Genomic DNA, 25,512 nt, shown 5'->3' with positions numbered 1-25,512 from the left:
CTGAACCTACCAGGAAGCAGAGTGAAAGGGAGCCTGGGAAACAGATTTCCTTGTGATGCAGAGGTGAGCAGAGAGGTCTGGGATGGGTCTGAGATTAAAGGCCTAGCACGGAGTCCCCCAGAACAGCTTATTTGATTAAGTGCTGATGCTGTGGTTAAACTTGTATTGAATTTTCATTATTTTTATATATCAATATTGTTTTTAACAAAGTGACTTTAAAAAAATTTTTTGGTTGTGTTTTCGTTGCTGCGCGGGCTTTCTCTAGTTGCCGTGAGCGGGGGCTACTCTTCATTGCGGTGCGCAGGCTTCTCATTGCAGTGGCTTCTCTTGTTGCAGAGCACAGGCTCTAGGCGCACGGGCTTCAGTAGTTGTGGCGTGCAGGCTCAGTAGTTGTGGTGCATGGGCTTAGTTGCTTTGCGGCATGTGGGATCTTTCTGGACCAGGGCTTGAACCTGTGTCCCCTGCATTGGCAGGCAGATTCTTAACCACAGCGCCACCAGGGAAGTCCCTAAAGTGACATTTTAAAACTGAAAATCAGGGACTTCCCTGGTGGTCCAGTGGTTAAGACTCCGTGCTTCCACTGCAGGGGGCAAGGGTTCCATCTCTGGTTGGGGAACTAAGATCCCACACGCCGTGTGGTGTGGGAAAAAAAATCTGAAAAAAGAAAAGAAAAATGAAAGAAAATTCTTCAGTATTCTTTACTCTTTCCTAATTTTAAAAAAGACTTCTGTGGGACCAGAAGGGAAGGGGAATGTTAATGCCCAGACAGGAGAAAGCTGATTTAGCCTTTCTGTGGAAACAGCCTTTGTTATTCTCTTTAAAACTTGTCAGCATTGGAGAACTGACTATGCAACTGATACAAATCGCTCATCACTTTCTAACTTGGTTTCCTAGTCTTTGCCACAAGAAGAAATAATTTATCTTGTCCACTCTATGTCCATACAAGAATGTGTACGTGAATGTTCATAGCAGCTTTCCTAATAATAGCCAAAAAGTGGAAACAACCCAATGTCCATCAATGGGTGAATGGGTAAACAAAATATGGTCTATCCACATAATACTGTATTGTTCTGCCATAGAAAGGAATGGTATACTGACACAGGCTACAACATGGATGAACCTTGAAAACATTATGCTAGGTGAAAGAAGCTGGTCGCAAAAGGCCACATATTGTATGATTTCGTCCCATAGAGACAGAAAGTAGATCAGCCTGGGGTGGGGGGCGGTATGGGGAATGGGGTATGACTGCTAATAAGTCAGCATTTCTTTTTGGGGTTATGAAATGTTTTGGAACTAGACAGTGGTGACGGCTGAACAACTCTGTGGGTGACCTGACAAATCCTGAGAGCCTGTAGTTCTTTGAATTAATTTGTCTTCAGATCCTGAAATATTGTTGAAAGATACTTGATGAGTAATTGTGACAAGGATGCTAAAAAGAAAAACCTGGGCAAAGAAGAAAATATACCATGTAGTTGATAGGTTTTATAGTTTTGTGATTAGAGTTACTTTTGTCTCTTTTCCAATTTTTGATAGCACCATTACTTTTATAATATAACATATAAATTTATAGATGACTTCTGGCTGCATCTTTGGTTTGGCCACCACCATGTTTTCAAAAATTGGAATTGAATGTATTTAGATACAGCATCTATGCTTCAGTTTGCCACAGTCCTCCCTACTCCCTATTGCCTTAAGCTGATGCCATCTCATATAAACTGCCTGATCCCTGAAGGCATTTGGATTTGGGTCCCATGACTTACATAATAAAACCCCCATAATATACAATTCACTGTGGTCCACTGAGATGCTAAGTGTCCACGTTTTAAATCCCTGACAAGTGGAGTTAGAATGTTATTTAATCAGTTTGAAAATGAAAATTAACATTTAACATCCAGATAAAAACAGAATTGTTCTTGGTACTTTTCTACAGAGTTGGGTTGCTTGGGAAGTCAAAAAGGCTATATTTGTAAGTTTAATTCACTTTAATAGGAAACCTCTTAAGGTATTAAAAGCAGAAAGAGATTTACTATAGGGAAATAGTGGCTTCTAAATGGGCTGGTGAGGCTGGAGAAGCAAGCTCTAGGCTGAGCCTCCCTCCAGTGAAGGCTGCCAGGATAACATTACAGAACTGACCTCCCAGGAAAAGCAGGGCCTTTTGCAAGGTGGGGAATCAGGGGACCATTACTAGAACTCTGAGTTCAGTAACACATTGTCACAGCCAGGAACCTTCCATCACCCAAGCTGCACCTGTTTCTTGACACCTGAGTGGGAAACTGGATACTGGGCCACTACTGCCCCCTATTGCCTGATAGCCTTTGAAGAAATAATCCCTCAAACTTGCACAGCACATTTATGTACATAGTGTCACCGGATCCTCATGATAACTTTACCGGATAAGCAAAGAATGTGGTGGCACATTTTTTATAGATAGGGAAACTAAGGTTCAGAGAGGTGATGGAACATAATTAAGGTCACACAGCTATGTGCAACATTGGAGTAACATCCCATATCTCATCTTCAGGCCAGTTCAGTGAACTTGATATGTCAGCTAACATGTCATGAGTGAGGTTTTTTGTGGCCCTATGCTACAGCCTAAGGGCATAGTACACACATGCCAGGACTAGTGCCTCATGAGTGACACAGACTGGTAAATAACGATAACTCAGTAGGCACAAATCTGCCTTGTAAGCACAGAGGAAGGGTCTAGTATTTGGCAGAAGGAGGTCTGGAGAGGACATCTGAGTTGGGTTTTGAGGGATGAGTAGGAGTATGCCAGGAGGCAAAGACTGGAAAAAAATTGTCTTAGTAGCTGGCAAGAGCTAAAGGGGTGTGGGGTGTCAGCCAGACTTTGGGGGAGGTGAGAGACTTCTAATTTTGGAGGATGTAGACAAGGTAAAGTTTTTTTTTTTTTTTGTAGTTGTATTATACACATACAGTAAAATACGGAGCATTACTCTTAAGTATACAGCTTCCTGAGTTTTAAAAAAAGCGTACGTTAACACTCATGTACCCATCATTTAGGTGACGATATAAAACATTTCCAACATCGCAATAGGTTTCCTCGAGCCCCTTCCCAGTCTATACCCGTCCCCATCCTTCCCCAGTCGGTTGTTGCGAGGTGAGGGGAGGCTAACTTCAGCCCCATTCCTCCTTCCACTCCTATTGCTGCCTCCAAATCTTTCGCCGTCTTTGTGGATAATCCTAAGAAGGTCGTGCATGGGGCGGAAGAGGTTTCTTGATACTACCGCTTTCTAGTGTACTCCAGAGAAACTTAGGCTGTACGCGAACGGGGATAGGGATACGGACGATGGTTTCTGGCCCTTCGGAGCCACCGTCCAGGCTCGGGCCGCGCAGAACCGCCTTGTCCCTCGGCGGCCGCCGTGCGTCCGTTACGTGGCAGCTACTGGCGCCCACCAATCCACGGCGCCCGCATCAGCCCCCTCGGGTGGCGCAGCCGGAAGGGGCGGAGCTAAGGCGGCGGCGGCTGAGACTACATTGGTGGCAGCGGCGACGGCGGCTCTGGAGGCCGCAGTCCCGGTCCTGGCTTCGGCCCCAGCCCCACCATGGTGACGCTCGCTGAGCTGCTGGTGCTCCTGGCCGCCCTCCTGGCCACGGCCTCGGGCTACTTTGTCAGCATCGACGCGCATGCCGAGGAGTGCTTCTTCGAGCGGGTCACCTCGGGCACCAAGATGGGCCTCATCTTCGAGGTGGCCGAGGGCGGCTTCCTGGACATCGACGTGGAGGTGCGGGCGCGTTGCCCGCGGCCGAGGCGGGGTCGCGCGGCCGCTCGGGGGTTGCCGGCGCCCGGGGCCCGCGCGGGGAGCGGGACACGGAGGCCGCTGTCCGAGTACTGGGAGGGGCCCGAGCCGCCACCTGGCGACCCCCTAACTGCCCCTTTCCCTGCGCCCGCCCGGATTCCGGGCTCCGCTCGGGATACGGAGCCGTTGCGTGGTTGCTTTGGATTCGCAGCTTGAACGGCGTGTTCCCCTTGGAACCTCTCGCCGAGTTTTGTCGACCAGGCGCCGCGTGTCAGCTCCGGGCCCAGGAGGCGCTTCATAGTCGCGTTTAGCTGGTGGCAGGTCTCGATCCGGTCATCAGCTGCTTCCCTTCATAGCGCAAATTAAAGTTGGGACGTGGTATGGAAACTTCTGAAAAAGTAAATCGGAAGCTATGGAGGAGTGCTAGGCAGACGTTCGCGTTGTGTTTGCCTTTAGTTTTTCACCTGAGTTAACTCGTTCTTACACAAACCTCCGGATACCTCGTTTAGCCATCTCATGACTAGGAGAGTGGAGTTGGGTCATGCAGTTTAGAAGTGACTGCAGCGTAGTATCTGGAGAAAACGGAAAATTATTTTAAGAAACTAGCAGTCCCTAAAATTTCTCCTGTGTCCTTTTTTAAGTCCAGGGAATGACTCGCCTCTGACTTTTTTTGTAGGAAACCAGATGTAATTACTATTTAAATTCACCGGTTAGTGTGATTAATTGAGTCTAAGGATTTTCCATCTGACAGTGACCATCAACTGAGCGGGACATAAATCACACAAAACAAGTGAAGTCCAGAAATAAGGAGATGATGGAAGGAATGACTGTTAAAATTAGCTAAGATCTTAAGACATCACCTATTTCAGTCTGCAAGTTATACAGGTGGTACGGGCTTCATAAGAGGAACTGACTTGAGCAAGGCCTAACAGTGGGGTAACACACTGGGGTGAGAACATGGGGCTCCCAATTTCCAACCTAATCCTTTCCCTTAGGCCTTTAGGCATCTCAGATAAAGCAGATTCCTTTACCGGCAGGTCAATCAGGAAAACCTAGACGTATAGCTTGCTCAAAATTCTTAGTTTTGAAGAGATTTCTTTTTTTCTGGTTTTGATATTAACAGCTACATATTAACCTGTTTGTTGGTGGTATTGGGCCACTTGAAGACAAGTGTAAGGTGTGTTTCTGAGGGGTTTACGTTTAAGTTGGACAAATAAGACAAATGTTGTCACGCAGACAAATGTAGAGTTTGAAAGGTGTTCAGAGAGCCTTGTTTCTTAAATGGGAGAACTGCAGCCCAAAGAGGTTACTGTCAGTAACTGAAGTGGAGCCAACGGCAGGTTACATTTTCTTAGAGAATGTTCTGTTGCCAACAGACATCACTTATGATTTTAAATCTTTTGAGCTATCTCACGCGTTTCTCTCCTGCTTCCAGATTACAGGGCCTGATAATAAAGGAATTTATAAAGGAGACCGGGAGTCCAGTGGGAAATACACATTTGCTGCTCACATGGATGGAACATATAAGTTTTGTTTTAGCAATAGGATGTCCACCATGACTCCAAAGATAGTGATGTTCACCATTGATATTGGGGAGGCCCCCAAAGGACAAGACATGGAAACAGAAGGTGAGATGAACATTCAGAAGATTGATGTCACATTCTAAGAGTTAATATTAATTCTGTACATTTTATCCACCTGAGTGGAGTGTTTGATATCTTATTTTAGGTTCACTGACTGTATTTATGACCAAAAACCTTTTGCGAAATATACTTTTTATTTATCAAAATCTCCTCATTAACAAAAAGAAGTTATTGGAGGTTCATGTTTATATTTTACTTCTTTACAATTGCCATTTCAGGCAGCTTAGTCACTTGTGCTCTTTTAAGCATGTAGGTTACATGTGTCTTAGGTTGTTTGTTCTGTTAATTTGCTTATTCTGGTATATACATTTTTAGTTGCTCATTTGTATACATGACTAGTTTAGCTAAACTTTTTTTATGTGTGTGTTTATATCTTACACTTTTCTTCAGGTGGTGGAGATACCTGGGATGGTATGTGGATTGATTTTTGACAGCATCCTGTCTTTCTGCATACTTTTGTTGGCTACTGTCTAATTTCTGCTTTCCTTCTTTCTAACCTCAGTTTGTTAGCATGAGAGTGTTTTTTCTCTTAGTTAAAAAAAAACCCTACAGCTAATTTAGAGTTTTAGAGTGGTTGTTTTTTGGCGGTTTCTATTTGGTTACAGGAGGTACAGGTTAGGTCATTTGAAACTTGGTTAGATGTGAAATGCAGTTCTAGGAGCCATGTCTAGATGAGGTGACAAAAGCTTTGTCAGGCATATGTTGCAGTTGGATTAATTTTTATTCCTCAGCTGACCAGCAGTGAACCCTAAATTGATTCTTCTGGATAAATTGCTTACCGGGAACAGCACGTAAGGATTTTTTTTTTTTTTGGCACAGTACGTTTCAGGATCTTTGGAAACTAGTAGTAGTTTTACTAGTACTTCATAGTATTAACGTGATATCACTTGCCCCAGATAGTGAGCACTTAGTAGAGTATTTACATAAAGAAGGTGAACTGTTTTTAGGTGTTGAAATCTATAGAATTTAGAGAATCATACTACTAAGAAATTTCTGTGCTTGCTTTCCAGGGTCATTTGCAGTTCAGGGCTTGGTTAATTCTCAAGGAGAATTAGGAGTTTTGAAGGGCTTTGACTTTGTTCATTTTCTGGAAATTAGTTCTTTCTAAATAGTCAGAAAATGTTGGCTGATGAATGTGAATACTCTTCTTAAATCTTTTAACACGATATTTAAAATTCTCGCTTTTGCTTGTTAATATCAGTGAATGGCAGCTATAAAATCAAGCTTTCCTCTAAAGCAGTGGTTCTCAGCTTAGGATGATTTTTGCCCTCCAGGGGATATTCGGCAATATCTGGAAACATGTTTGATTCTCATGGCTGGGTTGGTGGTTGTACAATGCATTGGACAGCTTCCCACCACAGAGCATTACGTGGTCCAGAATGTCCACAGTGCTTCTCCTGAGAAACCCTGCTCTAAAGGTTGCCCTTAGTGCATGGGCTTTTCACGTGAAGCTAGTGAGGGATCATTTGTGATTCCAGCCCAACTACCTTAAAATGGTAGAAGCTCTTGGTTTCTCTTAAGAAATGTAGGATTATCTGTGGCAATTTGGAATTCAAGATGAGGCCCAATCTTGGGCAGTCCTGAAGAAACCCCTCCGATGCAGTCTTCCCTTGTGGTATATTTTTTTCATACCTGTTTGTTCATTGTCATAATACAGCATTACCTAGAAGCATACACTTATTTTTCAGAACTGTTAGTTTACCTTGCTAAAGAGAATACCTGCTTTTAAACCTTGCGCGGCTGAGAGCTTGTTTCTTCACTTGCAGTGCCTGCTGTTTCCCACTATAGTGAAGTTATTGCTTTGACTGTAATAGAAGAATGTTGAGTTGGTGTGGATTTTCCTCAGAACGTCTTCATGTTTTTCTCTGCTCAGCTTCATAAAGATTAAAAGTCAGTTTTGATACTACTCCTAAATTAACATTAGAGTTATATGATTTTTTTTAAGAGTAGATTTTGATTTAGTTTAAATATCATTATTTATAGGATTATTATTAGGGTTTTGTTTATTTTATGTTTTGTGGCACCTCCTCCCACCCCCCACCCCGCAAGTCTTTTTATTTTCTCCACTATGGTTAGCAGTGAGTTTAGTGAACTTAACTTAGGAATTCCTTGGAAGACATTTCTTAGGGTTGTAGTCCTTTAGTTAGTAAACATTGTATAGTATGTTTCCTGCTCTGTAAAAGGTTTCTCTACTAGGAATGAACTTTAAAAAATGCGTTGAGAATTAAATTGTCATCAGTGGTCCAAAATGATGTCTGAGCCATTTCTTAAAAATAGCTTCTTTTGGGGCTTCCCTGTTGGCACAGTGGTTAAGAATCTGCCTGCCAATGCAGGAGACACGGGTTTGAGCCCTGATCTGGGAAGATCCCACATGCCGTGGAGCAGCTAAGCCCGTGCGCCACAACTACTGAGCCTGTGCTGTAGAGCCCGCGAGCCACAACTGCTGAGTCCGTGTGCCACGACTGCTGAGGCCTGCGCACCTAGAGCCCGTGCTCCGCAACAGGAGAGGCCACCACAATGAGAAGCCCATGCACTGCAATGAAGAGTAGACCCTGCTCGCCGCAACTAGAGAAAGCCCGCGCGCAGCAACAAAGACCCAACGCAGCCAAAAATAAAATAAAACAAAATAAATAAATTTTAAAAAATTAAAAAAACATAGCTTCTTTTGTATGCCTTCTCTGGAGGAATTTTTTTTTTTTTTTTTTTTTTTACTGCTTTATAAGTATTTTTCAGAAAGATTGCCAAGTATGTGCTAATCTGTTTTCAAATCCTTTTGTAGCTCACCAGAACAAGCTAGAAGAAATGATTAATGAGCTCGCAGTGGCGATGACAGCTGTAAAGCATGAACAGGAATACATGGAAGTTCGGGAGAGAATACACAGAGCAAGTAAGTTAATGCTTTGACTGGGGGCTGTGAATTGGTGATGGTGTATTACCCAAGAGCTTGCTTGTATTTTCCTCATTTGGCAATTTTGCACACATAAACATACTAAAATATTGACTTAAAAAAACATCTATGCAAAGATATTTTTTGAGTATACATGTTTCTTTGTAGAGCTTTTTACTAGACTAGTTTATTATTGGGACATTCATTCTGAACCACACCTTAAGAGTTTAAAAAAATGTATGGTCAGCTGGGGAGTAAGCTAATGGTTTTCGTAAAGTAGAAGGGAAAAACACCGTAAAATGGATATTGCATTTTTTTAAAACTTTTTATTTTATATTGGAGTATAGCCGATTAACAAAGTTGTGATAGTGTCAGGTGCACAGCAAAGCGACTCAGCCATACATATACATGTATCCATTCTCCCCCAGACTCCCCTCCCATCCAGGCTACCACATAACATTGAACATAGTTCCCTGTGGTGTCGCATTGGTTTTAAATCACACATCTGAAACTTTTGTGCCAGTGTGGTAAATGTTATATGCTGAGGCTTAGCTGTTTTTCCAAAACCTAATGTTTAGTCTAGTTAAACATTAGAAAGCATTAAACCATGAATAGAGGTACTCACCAGGTGAAGATCAGTTTGGGCTCCCAAGTTTGTAAACTGAGAACTGAGAATGTATTAGTCTTCAGAAACATTGATAATTGGAATCCCGTCTTAGGTTGCAAAAGCCTGCTTTAGCCCAGGATGTAGCATTAATTATGTTGCTTTTGCATTTAAAATTAAGAGGTACCATATTGACCCACAGACCAGATGACCATATTTTAGATCCAGGTCCGCACCCATTCAGTATCTTCATCCTCCAGGTTGTCCTTGGGGATAGACCTCACTGGGAGCAAGCTCATATCTGTAAATGCAAAGTGGCTTATGTCTGGAATCTTTGTTTTGAAGTTGGGGTAGGGAGTGGAGAGAAGAGCGACTCCAATAGATAAGAACAGGTTGAATTTCTTCAAGATATGATTTCTGTTCTTCCCACCCTCTTACAACTATTCTTGCTCCCGATGGAAAGGCCCCTTTAAGACCTAGAGTGCAGAGTTCACCTCTCCTTGGGAGAATAATGAGTAAATGTAACAGACTGGAGAAGTGCCTCTGTTCTCCCTTTTTTGGGATGGAATGGGGCCTGAGATGGACCAAGGCTTTTATGCATGCTCTCTTGCCTCTTCCACCATGATTCCTTCTCCTTGCCTGCACTCTTGATCTCCTCACCCTCTGGAATCCCTACCTTCCCTCCCTTACCTGTTGGTTATTTTGCTCCCAGGTGGGGGCCAGCCCATTCTGGGATGAGAAGGGCAGTGAACAAAGTGTGAGGACTTAGAGTTTTCACTGCTTTGTAGTTTAAGTAGTTCAGGCCAGGTGGCTTTAGGGAAATAGGAGGTTCTTGGGAACACAGCAGCCAGAGGAAGCACCAGTCTTCCACTCTATGGGGACATCCAACCTTATTCTCTCGTCGTTAATTTGAATGGAGATACTCTTGTATTTGTTTCACAAACAAAATAGAATTTTAGACATTCAGTTTAATTTCACAAATCAAATAGTTCCCACAATGTTGTTTGTCATTTGTACATTTTCCTATAACACTGGCTTCTCAGAGATGGCTCTAATGAGACTTTTTTTTACACTGCAGTATTGTAATAGTGCTGTTGCTTTTAGATCAGGCTAATGTGTGAATGGCATGAGAACAGCTTCTTATATACACACAGTTTCCTAGATGGTTACTTTCCTATGTTAGTATGCTTCACTGTGTTCTATTTAAGCTTAAAGATGCATTTTTCTATAAGTGAAGGGAGAGATAAATACTTCTTTTTATGTGGTTGCTTAATATTTTGAAGTATTTACTGAGCCATTCCCCTTTTAGACAAAAATTTTAAGATGCTAGTCATTCAGTTATGCTAGAAATTGGTTACTAAGTTTGCAGCAGAAATAAACTTCATGCCATGGGATTAGCACTAAAATGTAAGTGTTGGTGGTTTTTAGAGTTCTAGTTAATGTTCTTGGGCATGTGTCTGTTTTTACTCTGGAAAAAACCCCACTTTTTTGAGTAACTACAAGTTATCTTTCTGGAAACATTTAATTGCTTTTCACTTCTTTTTGAGTGATCATCAGACCAGTATTTATTGCAATTCTAGTTTACCTTTTTATAAATGGTATACATACATCTAAAAATACAACAGTTATTCATCTATATTACTGTATTGCTCGTTATTATTGTTTTTAGTATTGGCCATTTGCAGAAAAATCAGAAACTACCCAGTGCTTTTAAAAAGTTAAGGAATTTGATCAGGAAATTGAAAGAATGTGATATAAATTGAGTGGAATAAATTAATGTAGTCACGGCTGTTCCTTTGATGATCAAATTCTTAGCTTAAAAATGGGGTAAATCATGAGACTAGTTCAAGTTTGTCTAGTAGTAGCTGCCAGTATTGGTCCATGAAACTGAGAAACCTCACCATGTAGAGCAGATGCTAAGTACTGTACATAGTGCTCAGTAAATATTTATTGGATAAATGCTTAAAGAGAAAGACACTTAGACTGACACATTTTGACTTGGTAGGTAGTGCTTTTTGGTAACTCTGTGATCTTGAAATAATCTCTTGATTTTTTTTTTTTAAGTCAATTTTCTGATTCAGCAAAAAGGATTGTAATGCAGGGACTTTCTAATGTGGAAAGGATTGGGTTTTAACCCTAGACTGTGACCTTGGGCAGGTCACTTGTCCTCTCTTTTCTCATGTATAATCAGATTGGGCTTGACTGAACTCCATGAATTTTTAAGGTCTCATCTAAATCTAAAGTTCTCTGCTTCTAAGTAAAGTTGCTTGGGGACGAAAGACAGAGGCATTTCGAGTACCGAGAGTGCTGTGTGAAGTATGACTCTCACGTGGAGTTAAGAATAGGGGATAATTTACGATGCCTATGCGGTTTCTTTTTGTTTTTTCTTTCTTTTTTTCTCTTTGTTAAATTTTGTTTGTTTGTTTGTCCTCAACAGTCAATGACAACACAAACAGCAGAGTGGTCCTTTGGTCCTTCTTTGAAGCTCTTGTTCTAGTTGCCATGACATTGGGACAGATCTACTACCTGAAGAGGTTTTTTGAAGTCCGGAGGGTTGTTTAAAAAGCCTTTTCCTGATGATCTGAAACTTATAATTCACTGTTTACCAAACATCTTGGTCATAATAATGTCATTAGTTTCTACGTTTTTATTTTCTAAACTGTACATTCACAGCTTCTCTTTCTTTGTCATTAATAGATACTGGGGGAAAACACTTTTTTAGGAAAGTTACAGTGAAAATTTGACATGTGATTGGCATGATTTCATATTTCAGTTCTTTCTCCATATACAGGTCCTTCCAGAACTCAAACACTGTAAGTGGAATTAGGTGTATAGTCCTTATTATATCTTCTTTGCTTTTGTTTTCATAGTAAAATGCAGTTTGTTCAGGATAGTACTTTACTGATAGTACTTTACTAAAAATGACTGCATTCTTGGGATCCCTTATCCTGCAGTTCAAGTCATTAAAGGTTCATTTTGTTGTTGAGTCCTTATCAGAAACAACAATCTGAATCTTGACATTTTCTATCCAGCCTAATGGCAGAGCTCTGTGACTAGAGTATGCTACCAGGTTGGTACTTTTATACTTTGTCTATCTTGTTTTTGCTTTGAAGATAAGACTTAAACCAACAACCTTTTTCCCCTTTAAAGTTTTACTTTGCTTAGAACTCAATCACCTCCACTTAAAATTGTTGACACAAGCAGCTAATAACCATTTTTTGGTTTCTGCCTAACCTTGTAAGAAGTCTCTTTTAAAGCCAATTCTCTGGGTGTTGCAGTGAACGGTGGTTCTTTTTCTTTCTATGCTGGCACATCCACTTTCTCTACGCTTGGCACGGAGGAGGTATGCATTCACATAATTGGAAAAACCTGGATTTCTGAAGCCAAAGGGTTAAAAAAGCCTCTTGGATTTCTTTGCAGTGATATACAGCCACTATTTTATTTTTGATCAGTGGCATTTTGGCCACTGTTTAATTAGTGTACTGAGCATTACTGTCAGTACTAGGGTGTTTGTTTTTGTTTTTCTTGGGTCTTTCTTTTTTTTGGCACATGTGAATTTTGTATAAAACGAAATGACTTTCTCTTGGCCTCTGATGATGGGTTTAAAATTAAAGGAGCATCTAGTTTTGGTGTGGGGATGATCCAGGATTATGTTGTGACTGATGTATATTGATTACTTGTACATTTGTTTTGGATCTTTGCAAGGGGAAAACTACAAGTAATGAGTTTTATATAATTAATTTAAATTTGTTACAGGTTTTCATGTTCAGGATAAACAATTTTTCAACCTTGGGTGAAAATACTTGCAACAGTTTAAGGTGACTGTGTTTTACCTTAGGACAACTGTTGCATGCCAATTTGTGTGCGTGTGTGTGTGAAAACACTTCAAAATTGAGTTAAAAGATGTAAATTTAAAATTGGTTGTGTATCTAATCTGCCCCAGGTCCAGTAAATAAACAATTCTTTTTAAAAACAGTCTTGGTATTCTGTGTTTTATATATTGATTAATTCACATTTGTTAAATACCAACTTGCTAATCATATTTGAAATGAGACATGTCATGTTTTCTGAGTAATGATGCCTGTTATAAATATCTGTTACTTTGTATGTCTGTAAACTTGAGGATAGTAAATAGGAACCCAATTTTAGGTTTCCCTGTGTGATTCCTTTGATGGGTCAGTGTTATTAACATCTTAAGTATTTTTTTCATTGGAAAAAACGTTTGAGTTATTTTCACTCAACCACCTGGTTTGTGGAAGTGGGAAATAACTTTAAAAGGGATCAAATGATTAGCCCAAGGCTCCCAGATGAAGAGTGATTGATGGGACCAGAATCTAGATCTCTACTTTTAGAAATGGTTCCTCTTCCTCTATTACACTAAGGGCCTGCTAGTAATAAAAGAAACTATGGTTTATCCAGCACTGTGTAATGTCCTGGCCCGACGCTAAGCGCTTTACACGGTCTGCCTCATTTATTTCTCAAAGCATCTATTACCTTGGGTGCTATTATAATCCTCATTATGGAAATAAGCAGGCTTGGAAAGGGTCCCCAGATCAGAAAATTAGTAAGTAGACCCCAAAATGAAAATGCAGCTATGCGTTTTCCTTCTGTCTTTGCTTTCAGACCTGTTTGGAAGTCCTATTTTATAAAACAGTTGTCAAAGGCATTTTGAAGATGTGATGATGGCATTAAAATGAAAATGTTGCCTTAGGCTTTACTCTTTCACTTTCTAGTTTGAGATGACTGGAGTTTGCATAAGTACTGTCCCCATTTATTCATTCCTAAAATATTTGGGTGACTGCTGTGTGTAACCAGTTGTAGGCACTGAGATAAATAGAACAGAAAAATTCCCATTATCCTAGGATTTACCTTTTAGAAATATGGCATATTAATGATAAGTGATATGGCGGAAAAATAAAGCAGGGTAAGTGGATTAGGAAGGCATCACTGAAATGCTATTTGAAAAGTCCTGATGGATGTAAGGGAGCAAGCCAAGCTAAAGGTATGGGCCCAGCTCATAATAGCTGGTCAGTAAAAGCTTGCTGAATGAATGTACACGTGCACGAGTCAATCCAGTGGTGAACACAGGAATAAGCTTCAGTGTTCCTGTTTAGGTCTCTGACCTCACTTCCTCGGAAGTAAACCAGCATTTATTGTGTAGTAGGCAGTGGATCCCCACCATCACCCTGTTTTGCATATTTGGGGCTCCCGGGCTGGGGTACATTTCTGTCAACTCCCTCCAGACCCACTGTCCTTTGGCCAGGACGCGGTGTTGTGCAGCCACCTGCCTCCAACTGGCAGGGAAAGTGTGAGAGCCGGGGCAAAATCCCTCCCGCCCAAACGCCTGCTCGATGTGGAAGGGCGCTCCGAGCCCAGGTGGCTGCGCTGGACGAATGGCACCATGGCCGGGACCCCGCGGCCAGCTTTCATCCGCCAGCCGTCGGCTTTCCACTCTCCTGCGGCGAGGGCGCCTTCCCCCGCCCTCCGGAACTTTGCGACTGGAGCACGGTTCCGGACGGGGCCTGTTGGCGAGCGGAAGCGGAAGTGCGCCAGGGAGGCGTCGTAGTGGTAGCTGCGGTGGTGGAGCTAGCTATGGAGCACGTGACGGAGGGTTCCTGGGAGTCGCTCCCGGTGCCGCTGCACCCGCGGGTGCTGGGTGTCCTGCGGGAGCTGGGTTTCCCGTACATGACGCCGGTGCAGGTACCCGGGGCCGGGGAGGTGGGCCCTCGGTGCGCAGGGGGCAGTTGGGGAAGGGGAGGCTCAGGGCGGGCCCGGCGGCCGCTTAATTGGACGCGGCTGGTAGGTGTTAGGACTCGCATCCTGGAGTTTTCACCCCTCCGGCTGGGACTTTTGCCACGTCTTTCTGCTGCGCCGACTCGGGTGATGCCAAGCTGGTTAATGATCGCCAGGCAGAGGCGGCAGGCGGCGGCTCACCTGTGCCAGGGTCTTCACCTCCCCCCAACCCCGCCCTTAGGTGCTGGGACCCAAGTGCCTGGTTCGTATTCTCCCCCTACCCCCTCTAGCTGTGAGACCTTGGGCAAATGACTTAACCTCTCTGTGTTTCATTTCCTTTCTCTGTGAAATGACGAAAATAGTATTACCAGAGGGTTGTTGTGGAGATTACCTAAGACAATTCTGGGCACATCATGGGCGCTCAGTAAATGTTACCTGCTGTCATTGTTGTTATTATTACTTGGGCTAAGTGAAGTGTCCTGGTCCAGTTTATTCAAGAAATTTCTTGAGGACAAACTACATATTGGGTACATTTTTCTAGGCTCCAGGGATTTTGCAGTGTTGGTTCCCACTCATGGGCCTTGTTTTCTAATGCAGGAGAGAGAGAAAGGGGTAAAGGAATAAGGTAATTTCAGCTGGTGATAAGTGTTGTGGAGGAGACAGTGACAAGAAGGTACAGGATAGGAGATAAGATAGGGGAGGCCTCTCCGAGGAGGTGTCATTAAGCTGCTACCTGAATGAGAAGGACCTGGCTGTGGGGTGATTGGGGGCATGATATTCCAGCAAAGAGAAATGCCTGTGCCAATGCCCTGCGGCTGGAAATGAGCTTGGAGGAGCAGAAAGAATGCCTCTGTGGCTGGAGCAGCATGAGCAGTGTAAGAGGTGAGCAAACCGGGTGCCGGATCATGCAGGGTCTTCCTTGTAGGAGATTGTATTTTATTCTAAATGCAGCAGGAAGCTGTCTTCCATGGGAAACTGCAGAAAGGGAAGGGATGTGACTGTGGTGTAGAGAATAGACTTTAGAGGAATAAGAGAAGTGAGGAGGCCCATTAGGAGACCACTGTCAAGTTAGAGGTGATGGTGGCGTGGAGTGGAGAGGATGCAGTGGATATTGAAAAGTCTATGTTGGGATAGCTTTAGGGCTCCTGAGGGGCCAGATGTGGGGTTCATGAAGGAGGAATCTACAGGGACCCTGAGGTTTTTGTCCTTAGCAGCTGGGTGGATGGTGGTATCATTTATTGAGATGAGGAAGGCTGGGAAGGATAACAGGCTTCAGAGTGAAAATCAAGAGGGTTCTGTTTTGAAATGTTAAGTTGAGATGTCCATAGGCTCCTCAGGAAAGGTGTGGAGGAAGCAGGCAGTGCTCTGTGCCATGCCTCGGGACTGTAATGCAGACAAGACCCAGTGTCTGCCATTGGAGTCGATGGTCTAGGTGCTGTCCACTATGGTAGTCACTGACATGTGGCTGTTGAACACTTGAAACGTGGTGAGTCCATATTGAGATGTGCTCTGAGTGTAAAATGTACAGTGGATTTTGAGGACTTAGTGTGAAAAACGAATGAAAAATCTCATTCTTTTTTTTTTTTTAATAAATTTATTTTATTTTTGGCTGTGTTGAGTCTTTGCTGTGTGCAGGCTTTCTCTAGTTGTGGTGAGCGGGGGCTACTCTTCGTTGCGGTGCGCGGGCTTCTCATTGCGGTGTCTTCTCTTGTTGTAGAGCACGGGCTCTAGCCGCGTGGGCTTCTGTAGTTGTGGCACGTGGGCTTCAGTAGTTGTGTCATGTGGGCTCTAGAGCGCAAGCTCAGTAGTTGTGGCGCACGGGCTTAGTTGCTCCGCGGCACGTGGGATCTTCCCAGAGCAGGGCTCGAACCCGTGTCCCCTGCATTGGCAGGTGGATTCTTAACCATTGCGCCACCAGGGAAGACCCCCCACCCTGTTTGACAACCCCAAATGTCTTCAGACATTGCCAGATGTTCCCTGCGGATACAGAAATCACCCAGGCTGAGACTTACTTGTGCTGAAGCAGTTAGAGAAGTGCTGCACGTGCTGCAGTGGGTGAGCTCAGGCTCTGGGGACCAGGAGTGGAGTGTGGTCCTGGACGGGGGGCAACCTTGACGCCAAGACCTGAGTCTGCTTCAGGTTCAGCTGCACATTGCTGCAGCCAAAGGGCCAGGCCTCTTGTAACCCTGTGGGTCTTCTGCGGTGTTTATAATTAGAGGGCCTATTTAAATTGTTGTTTTGTGATACTAGAGCTGGAAGGAAGACAGTGTCTTCAAACCCTTCCTGGTCCAGAGAGGAAGAGTAGGCGAGGCAGGGCTAGAACCCAGGACCCCCAAATCCCAGCTTGGCTCACTTCCCCTCCATGCCATCTGTGTAGACACCGCTGCTGTATTACCTGTGAGCTGACCCCACTGGGGCCCCTGGTGGTGACTGTAATCGGAGTCCACTTTGTGGTGGGGTCCAGTGTGACCAAGGCCAGCCTTGTGTTCCTTGGGCTTTGGGCCTCATCGGTGGAGTCACGGCATCCCCTAACCAGTGCTCTGCCACGTCTCTTTTCAGTCAGCAACCATCCCTCTGTTCATGAAAAACAAAGATGTTGCTGCAGAAGCGGTGAGTACCTTGTGTAAATGCAGCTTGTCTTCCTGTTTTCCTTCCAAAATGAACTGTGAGGAAAAGCAAGCGGGAACTTTCTGCCCTTTGCAGGTCACAGGTAGTGGCAAAACACTCGCTTTCATCATCCCCGTCCTGGAAATTCTCCTGAGAAGGGAAGAGAAGTTAAAAAAGAGTCAGGTGAGGATAGCTAAACGGTTTATTTTCACTTAGTCATCGGAGAGTTCACAGTTGAGGAAGAAGCTGGTCAAAAGCTTGAAAAAATAAGAAGGAAAAAGTACAGTCTGTCCTCATTACTTGCAGGTTCTATGTTTATGAATGTGCCTACTGCTTAACATTTATTTGTAGCTCCCCAAAGCAGCACTCAGTGTGCTTTCGTGCTCATGCCTGCACTTGTATGGGGCAGCGACAAATGGGAGTCGCCTTATGGCACTTTCCCAGCCAAGTCTCATCAGGGCGATACTGCCTTCTCGTTCCAGCTCTCAGGCTGTAAGCAGGTGTCCTTTTCCCGGTCAACTTACTGCTGTGATTTTTTTTTTTTTTTGGTGATTTCACTGTTTAAAATGACCCCCAAACATAGTGCCAAAGTGCTATCGAATGTTCCTGAGTGCACAGAGGCTGTGATGTGCCTTACGGAGAAAATACATGTTACATAAGCTTCTTTTGATAGTGCTGTTGGCTATGAGTTCAATGTTAATGAATCAACAGTGTATATTAAATGAGGTGTCTTTATTTAATAATTTAATTGAAGTATAGTTGACTTACAAAATAAGGTATCTTTAAACAGAAATATATGTAAAACAAGCTTATGTATTGATAGGTCGACACAAATGTGGCCAGAGGCTTGCAGGAACCTAACCCCATTTCCCCAGGAGCAGTGGTCCAGTGTTCACTAACAACGTATGTGGCCACTTTGTAGAAGAGAACTAGGGCTGACTATAATTCAAACTACAGTTGACTTTTGAACAGCATGGGTTTGAATGGTGCAGGTCCACTTAAATGCGGGTTTCTTTCAGTAGTGAATAACTATAGGTCTGCACCAGCCGAGGTTGGTTTAATCCCTAGATGCGGAATTGGGACATGGAGGAACCAAACCGGTTGTATGGAGAGCCAGCTGTAAATAATTTGCGGATTTTCGACTACGCAGAAGGTTCACATCCCCAACCTCCACATCATTCAAGGGTCAGCTCTTGATGTGTACCGTGACCGGGCATGACCGGGCACTGCTGAAAAAGCCCAGGAAGTGCTGTTTCTCTGGGAACCTTCGTCCATTAGGTGGAGGGTGCAGTCTCGTGTGAGTTCAGCTCTGCAAGCCCTGGGCTCTGCTAATCATGTGCCTTCCCCAACGTGGGCAGGTTGGTGCCATAATCATCACACCCACGCGAGAGCTGGCTGTTCAGATAGATGAGGTCCTGTCGCATTTCATGAAGCCCTTCCCACAGTTCAGGTAAATGGGAGGCAGGGTCCCTGTCAGCCATGGGCTGTGATTTTACCTGACCTGCTCAAAGACACTTTTCTTGTTTTAGCCAGATTCTCTGGATCGGAGGCAGGAATCCTGGAGAGGATGTTGCGAGGTTTAAGGAACATGGGTAAGTTGCCTTGCTTGCCATTGGCATTGAACCCAAGAGGAATCGACACATGATCTAGGCTTAACCGGAATCCCCCAGCTTCAGAAGCTCCCTCCCCACAAAAAGTTCTTTCTTCAGGCCAACCTCCCATTTTGTTCACGGGCTCATGATCTCGTCCCTCCCGTAGTGGTCCCTGACCTCGCCCCCGAGCCCCAGACACATAGATGATCCACCTGTCTGCTTGGCATCTCCCCAGGCATCTCACAGCTGTTGCAAACGCGTCTACAACAGGAGCTTGGAATTTTCATCCCCAGGCTTGCACCTCATCTGGAGCTTCCTGTTCATCTGCCCCCGTTGCTTCTCCTGAAGTCAGGGGCACAGCCTCAGCTCGTTCCAGCCCCTCCACTCCCCCTCACAGCCAGCTGGCACCACATCCTCTGCATTTTCTCTCCAGAGCCTGTCTCTAACCGTCAACCTTCCCATCGCCACCTCTCCTACTCATTTCCCCCCTGGACTCCTGCAGTGGCTTCTCTGTCTCTCTCTCTCCTGTGTGTGTCTACTATTGCCCCCAATAGTCCACTCTCCGCGTAGCAACCAGAATGCCAGTCGGGTCATGTCACTCACTGAAAGCTCTTCAGTGGCTCCTGCTGGCCCTTGGGGTAGATCCTAGTGTTTGCCTAGGGCCTGTGAGCCACCACTCTCCACTGCTGCCCCCTTCACAGCCTGCCCTGCTGCCACAGTGGGCTGGCTTTCTCCCAGGTACTGCACGTGCCAGGCTCTTCCGTGTCTCCAGGAGGCTCGGGAGAGTCGGGGTGGTGTCTCTCCAGCAGCATTTTACCTTCAGAGCCTAGTGAGCCGCTGAGCACACGGCTGGTGTTTAATAAGCATTCTGAATGTGTGTTTGAATACGCGATGGCCATCGCTCCTTGGCATTTTATTGTCCCATGATGAATAAGGTTTGTAATGAGCAGCAATAGAATTTGTGCCCAGTTTGTCAGTGAATCTTAATAAAGAAAACTATTTTTCTTGAGCACTTGCTGTGTCCAGCTACAATGGGAGATACTTTGCAGCAGGGGTCACAGACTCGAGTTGCTACAGGGCTCAGAGGATAATATAAACGTGTGAAGGGGGCTCAGAGGATAATATAAACGTGTGAAGGGGGTGGGCAGGGAGTGGGAGGGACTGGCTAGTTCATGCCTGAGTACTCACCTCCCGCTGATCGCTTCCCACAGAACTCTGGGCTCAGTTCTCCAGGTTTTGAATGTTTTAAAAAGAATATGGAATTCCAGATTTTTGTGTGTTATCTCCAGATTGTTTTAGCTGTTGGCATGTAATTCACATTTAAAAAAAACAACAGCAAAACTTCCTGCAGGTCACCCAGTCTGTGGGGGCCACGTTTGGCTTTCAGTCTGCCAGTTTGTGATCTTTACATAAAATTATCTCTAGATCTGTTCACATTCTTATTTTATAGATGAGTGACCTGGGACCTAAAGTGGTTGAGTAAAGTCAGGGGGTCAGCAAACCCTTTCTGTAAAGGACTAGATGGTAATTATTTTAGCTTTGTCGATCACACAGTCTGTGTCATAACAGCTCACCTCTGCTGTTATGGTGTGAAAGCCGCCAGAGGCAACCCATGAATGAAAGAGGATGTGTAAATGTGCCAATAAAATGTCACGAAAACAGCGGAGTCCAGATGTGACCTAAGAGCCAGTTTGCTGAGCCCTGCCCTTGATCTCAGCCTGGAACCCAGACCTGTCCCCTCACAGCGCAGCCTTCTCTTCCCATTATGGTGGTCTCCCTTCTCTTTGCTGGCATTTTAGATGACTTTTGCTGGGGGGAATACAAAACTTGGTGTTTGGAATCACAGAGGTCCCCGAGATCCAGCGAGTGCGGTAAATGTTAACTTTGTTTTCATAGTGGGAACATCATTGTGGCAACCCCAGGCCGCCTGGAGGACATGTTCCGAAGGAAGGCAGAGGGCCTGGATCTGGCCAGCTGCGTGAGGTCCCTGGAGGTCCTGGTGTTGGATGAAGCGGACAGGCTTCTGGATATGGGGTTCGAGGCGAGGTACTGGAGTTTGGACTTTGTGGGCTTCGGGTGGCACAGGATGAAAGGGAGCTCAAGATGGAATTCCTTTATTACTCCATGACTGTCTCTATTAGCCACATGTGAATTTCTGTTTTTTAATAAATTAATTTATTTGTTTATTTTATTTTTTGGGTGTGTTGGGTCTTTGTTGCTGCGTGCTGGCTTTCTCTAGTTGTGGTGAGCAGGGGCTACTGTTCATAGGGTACACGGGCTTCTCAATGCGGAGGCTTCTCTCGTTGCGGAGCATGGGCTCTAGGCGCGTGGGCTTCAGTAGTTGTGGCACGCAGGCTCAGTAGTTGTGGCTCACGGGCTCTAGAGTGCAGGCTCAGTAGTTGTGGCACACGGGCTTAGTTGTTCCACGGCACGTGGGATCTTCCCGGACCAGGGCTTGAACCCGTGTCCCCTGCACCGGCAGACAACTTCTGTTGATTGATTGATTGATTGCTGCCTTCGGTCTTTGGTGCTGTGTGCGGGCCTTCTCTAGTTGCGGCGAGGGGGGGCTACTCTTCGTTGTGGTGTGCGGGCTTCTCATTTTGGTGGCTTCTCGTTGTGGAGCACGGGCTCTAGGCACATGGGCTTCAGTAGTTGTGGCACGCGGGCTCAGTAGTTGTGGCTCACGGGCTCTAGAGTGCAGGCTCAGTAGTTGTGGCTCATGGGCTTAGTTGCCCCACGGCATGTGGGATCTTCCCAGACCAGGGCTTGAACCCGTGTCCCCTGCATTGGCAGGCGGAGTCTTAACCGCTGCGCCACCAGGGAAGTCCTCACATGTGAATTTCAAATCATTAGGTTGATTACTCCTTCAGATTCTACCACACAATTTAAATTCCATTTCTTATGTCTTTGATGTTCTTAAGATGTATTTTCCTTCATGGCTTCTTTAAAAGTTTCTGTGAGTTTTAAAAAAAGTAAGTAGCTTTATTGGGATATAATTCATATGTTACACAGTTCACCCATGTAAAGTGTACAGTTTCATGGTTTTTAGTCTCAAAAAGTTTTGTCTTAATTTCACTCTTTTAATTGCCCCCCATTGTAAAAGTAAAATTGTATGCTTACATTGAAGAAACCTTGGGAAAATGAGAGTATAAAGAAGAAATGAAGATCGCCCATTATCTCACCTCCCAGTAGTAGCTACTGTAAATATTGTGATGGTTTTCAGTCTTTTAAAATAACCTGTTTAGTATCATAAAACGCCATTTGTTGATTATGCTGATAAGTGAGGGGTTAAGATGAGCCCTCTCTTTTTAGCATAAACACCATCTTGGAGTTTTTGCCGAAGCAGAGGAGAACGGGCCTCTTCTCGGCCACTCAGACACAAGAAGTGGAGAACCTGGTGAGAGCAGGCCTCCGGAACCCTGTGCGCATCTCGGTGAAGGAGAAGGGCGCGGCGGCCAGCAGCACGCAGAAGACCCCCTCCCGCCTGGAGAACTACTACATGGTGAGCGCTGGGTGGTATCATGACTCCTGCAGGCCATCGAGGAGGATGTAGGGGTCTAAGGTACAGCGTGGGGACTGGGGTTAACGGTGTCGTGTACTTGAAATTTGCTAACAGAGTAGTTCTTCAAATACAAAAGGGAACTATGTGAAGTGATGGGTGTGTTAATTCACTTGATTTCGATAATCATTTCACAGTGTACGTGCATGTCATCACTTTGTACACCTTCAATGTATACATCTATAGATTTTTAATGTGTAAATATGCTTAAATATATACACTTTTTATTTACCAATTATACCTCAGTAAAGCTGGAAAAAATAAAACAAGTATTAAAAGCCAAAGCAATTTACTGAAAGAAATTACTAATTTTTTTTGACTTGAACTGCTTTCAGTAAGCTTAGTTATGTTTTTTGGGGGCCGCGCCGCACAGCACGCGGGATCTTAGTCCCCCGACCAGGGATCGAACCCGCCCCCTGCCGTGGAAGCGCGGAGTCCTAACCATTGGACTGCCAGGGAAGTCCTGTTTCTCCTTTTAAATGATCAGCTATAATAATTGTTTTAACAACTTATTAGATTTTCCAAGTTTTATCAATATGGTGTACAGTGTTCCCACTGATATATGTTAACTCTTAGCAATTAAAACAAATAAACAAGCAAATGGGACTTCCCTGGCTGTCCAGTGGTTAAGAATGTGCTTCCACTGCGGGGGCACGGCTTTGATCCCTGGTTGGGGAACTAAGATTCTGCATGCTTTGTGGGGCGGCCAAAAAAAAGCCAAAAATAAGTGCTCTAGAGACTGGCTTTCAGTTTTCTAGGAAGCTAAATCTATAAAATGATACCCTGTGGCACATTTTTTTTTTTTTTTTTTTGTGGTACGCGGGCCTCTCGCTGTTGTGGCCTCTCCTGTTGCGGAGCACAGGCTCCGGACGCACAGCCCCAGCGTCCATGGCTCACGGGCCCAGCCGCTCTGCGGCATGTGGGATCTTCCCAGACCGGGGCACGAACCCGTGTCCCCGGCATTGGCAGGCGGACTCTCAACCACTGTGCCACCAGGGAAGCCCCTGGGCACTCGTAAGTAATATGGACCCCTGGGTCCAGTTCCACAGCTGTGAATCGTAATCTGTATGCTGTGTCCAAGGATCTGCATTTTAAAGACCTCCCCGGGGGTGGTGTTATGGCTGGCATGGCGCTGTCTGCATATGGGGTTTGGGAGGTACTTAACTGCACTGGGTGACTCCCTGTCCTCAGTTACGTGACTTTGTGGCTTACGTGTGTCAGCAGCCCAGGCTGATGTTTATTCTCATCTCAGTAGACTGAGTAACATTCTGACGAAAGTCTGTCCCTTTTCATGGAGGAAATTAGATTCCTTAAAATTTAAGGCCGAAACTGAAATTAGCTTTGGGGTTATTATTGTCAGCAAATTTGTTTTTATTTTATTGGTTTTCCTTTATTATTTTGTAGGTATGTAAGGCAGATGAGAAATTTAATCAGCTGGTACATTTTCTTCGAAATCATAAGCAGGAAAAACACCTGGTCTTCTTCAGGTAATACTTCTGGGGTTCAGCCACACCCAGAACGTGCACATGTGTGTAGCCTTCAGGTTTGGAATTCCCTTCAGGTTGTCTGTCTGTTAGGAATGTGTTTGCTGCACATGACTTCTGCAGCTCACGCTGGCGGGGTTTATTTTTCTCCTGTGAAAAGAAGTCCAGAGGTAGGCAGTTCCTAACATTGGTTTCTGTCTCAGCAACGTCAAGACCAGTGTCTTTAACTGTCTTGGACTTTCCTTCCTGTAGGTCACCTCCTAGTTTTAAGATGACCACTGTGACACCTGCTGCCACGTTTGCGTTGAAAGCAGATGAAAGAGCAAAGGCAGGGAGAGGGGGAAGGGCAGTGCTTGCTACATCCGACCCTTTTAGTCAGAAAAGCAAAATACTTTCTCAGACAGCCCCTCCCAAGCTAACTTCTGCTTTCATTGTATGGGCCAAAGGTGGGTCACCCAGCAGCCCCTCACTTTAGGAGATGGGAAAAAAACAAGTGGGTAGCTGTCCCAGCCTCTGTAGTAGAGGGAGGTGAAGGAGGAAGTGGTTGGGAGGGTGTTTGATCCGCCAGCCTAGTGTCTGCCACACTGGGGTGTGTCCTGTTGTCAGAACGCAAGATAGGAACAGTTGTGTGTATCCTTTGGGCTGTTTTTTTCCTCCTCCAGATATACCTGTGGTGGTGTCCTTTTGGAAATACCAAAATAATTTTATGTTTCTTTTCCATCCATCATGTCACCAATAAAATGCATTAGCTGTACCGTCCGACAGTTAGAAATACAACCTGGTACACACACACCCCCCCCCCCCCCACACGAAACTGAAACAAAGATTTCATAAAACTGCATTTGACTAGGTGGGATGCATTCTGATGCTTTCTGTTCTGCTCTAATTTTTTTAAAATGCTGGTCCAGACTCACTAAATTGATTTCAGAACCCACCAGATTGCTTTCAGGATCTGTGGGTTGTGACTCTAGTGTGCAAAACTGCTTTATTATGTACTGATGTGACTCTTGGTGGAAACTGGGGAATCTCGCCGCAGTCAGTTAGCACAGGTGTTTAAGACAGGAGATTTAGACAGGAGTTAGCCCGAATTGGAATCCTGCAGCCTGGTGTAGTGGGAGAACATGGGAGACGGAGTCGCACCTTCCTCTGGTTCTCCTCTGCCACTCACTCGTACTGCCTCTCTGTAAGCTTCAGGTCCCTCATCGACAAAAGGATGTGACATCTCTTTGGAATCCCTCAAATAAAAAAGGTGAACTTTATTAGAAGGGGGCTGTGTAGGGAGCTCACAGACTCAAAGAGAAAGCTGGGTGCACCGCCTCTAGGGAAGACAGGATCTGGGGGACCCAGATGGGCATCTCTTTAGGGCACAGCCTCATTGGGATGACCCTGCTCCAGTCCCCTTTTGTCCTCGACTCCAGTCCAGTATCTAGGGTAGAGGACCTGATAGGTGTGACTTCTGCTGAGCCCTTGGGAACTGCGCTGGGCGGGGAAGAAGCAGCTCCCTGAAGGAACAGCAGGAGTGAAGCTACATTTAAGATGTCGTCGTTCTTGTCGTGAAGGACTCCTTCAGTCTAATTAGTTCCTCAGGGGGCCAGGGAGATCCCCTGCTAGAACAGTTTTAGAAGGAGGAACACGTTGTTTGGGT

At 44.8% G+C, this 25,512-nt stretch overlaps 2 protein-coding genes across 3 annotated transcripts in view; both read left to right on the top strand.

Annotated features, from left to right (window-relative positions):
- The first annotated feature begins 3,472 nt into the window (after window positions 1-3,472).
- Window positions 3,473-12,865, top strand: TMED2 (transmembrane p24 trafficking protein 2). Of its 2 annotated transcripts, XM_007448665.1 has the most exons (5): window positions 3,473-3,635; window positions 3,732-3,743; window positions 5,194-5,386; window positions 8,181-8,288; window positions 11,330-11,918. In XM_007448665.1, exons 1-5 carry the CDS (start codon window positions 3,564-3,566, stop codon window positions 11,452-11,454), a joined length of 510 nt encoding a protein of 169 aa, XP_007448727.1. In that variant the 5' UTR covers window positions 3,473-3,563; the 3' UTR covers window positions 11,455-11,918. The 2 variants fall into 2 exon arrangements, with proteins under 2 accessions (XP_007448727.1, XP_007448726.1); XM_007448664.1 differs by having other exon boundaries at window positions 3,504-3,743; window positions 11,330-12,865.
- A 1,579-nt stretch (window positions 12,866-14,444) lies between these two features.
- The window catches only part of DDX55 (DEAD-box helicase 55), a 15,723-nt gene continuing 4,655 nt past the window's right edge, over window positions 14,445-25,512 (top strand). The window contains exons 1-8 of the mRNA XM_007448663.1: window positions 14,445-14,592; window positions 17,185-17,235; window positions 17,329-17,415; window positions 18,591-18,682; window positions 18,762-18,824; window positions 20,721-20,870; window positions 22,137-22,326; window positions 23,788-23,870. Of these exons, the coding sequence (XP_007448725.1) occupies window positions 14,485-14,592; window positions 17,185-17,235; window positions 17,329-17,415; window positions 18,591-18,682; window positions 18,762-18,824; window positions 20,721-20,870; window positions 22,137-22,326; window positions 23,788-23,870 (824 nt within the window). The 5' untranslated portion in view covers window positions 14,445-14,484. The remainder of the gene's footprint in view (window positions 14,593-17,184; window positions 17,236-17,328; window positions 17,416-18,590; window positions 18,683-18,761; window positions 18,825-20,720; window positions 20,871-22,136; window positions 22,327-23,787; window positions 23,871-25,512) is intronic.

This window comes from Lipotes vexillifer, unplaced genomic scaffold (genome assembly GCF_000442215.2).
Source record: "Lipotes vexillifer unplaced genomic scaffold, Lipotes_vexillifer_v1.1 scaffold21, whole genome shotgun sequence".
Lineage (NCBI taxonomy): Eukaryota > Metazoa > Chordata > Mammalia > Artiodactyla > Lipotidae > Lipotes > Lipotes vexillifer.
This window is presented reverse-complemented; position numbering and strand designations above follow the sequence as displayed.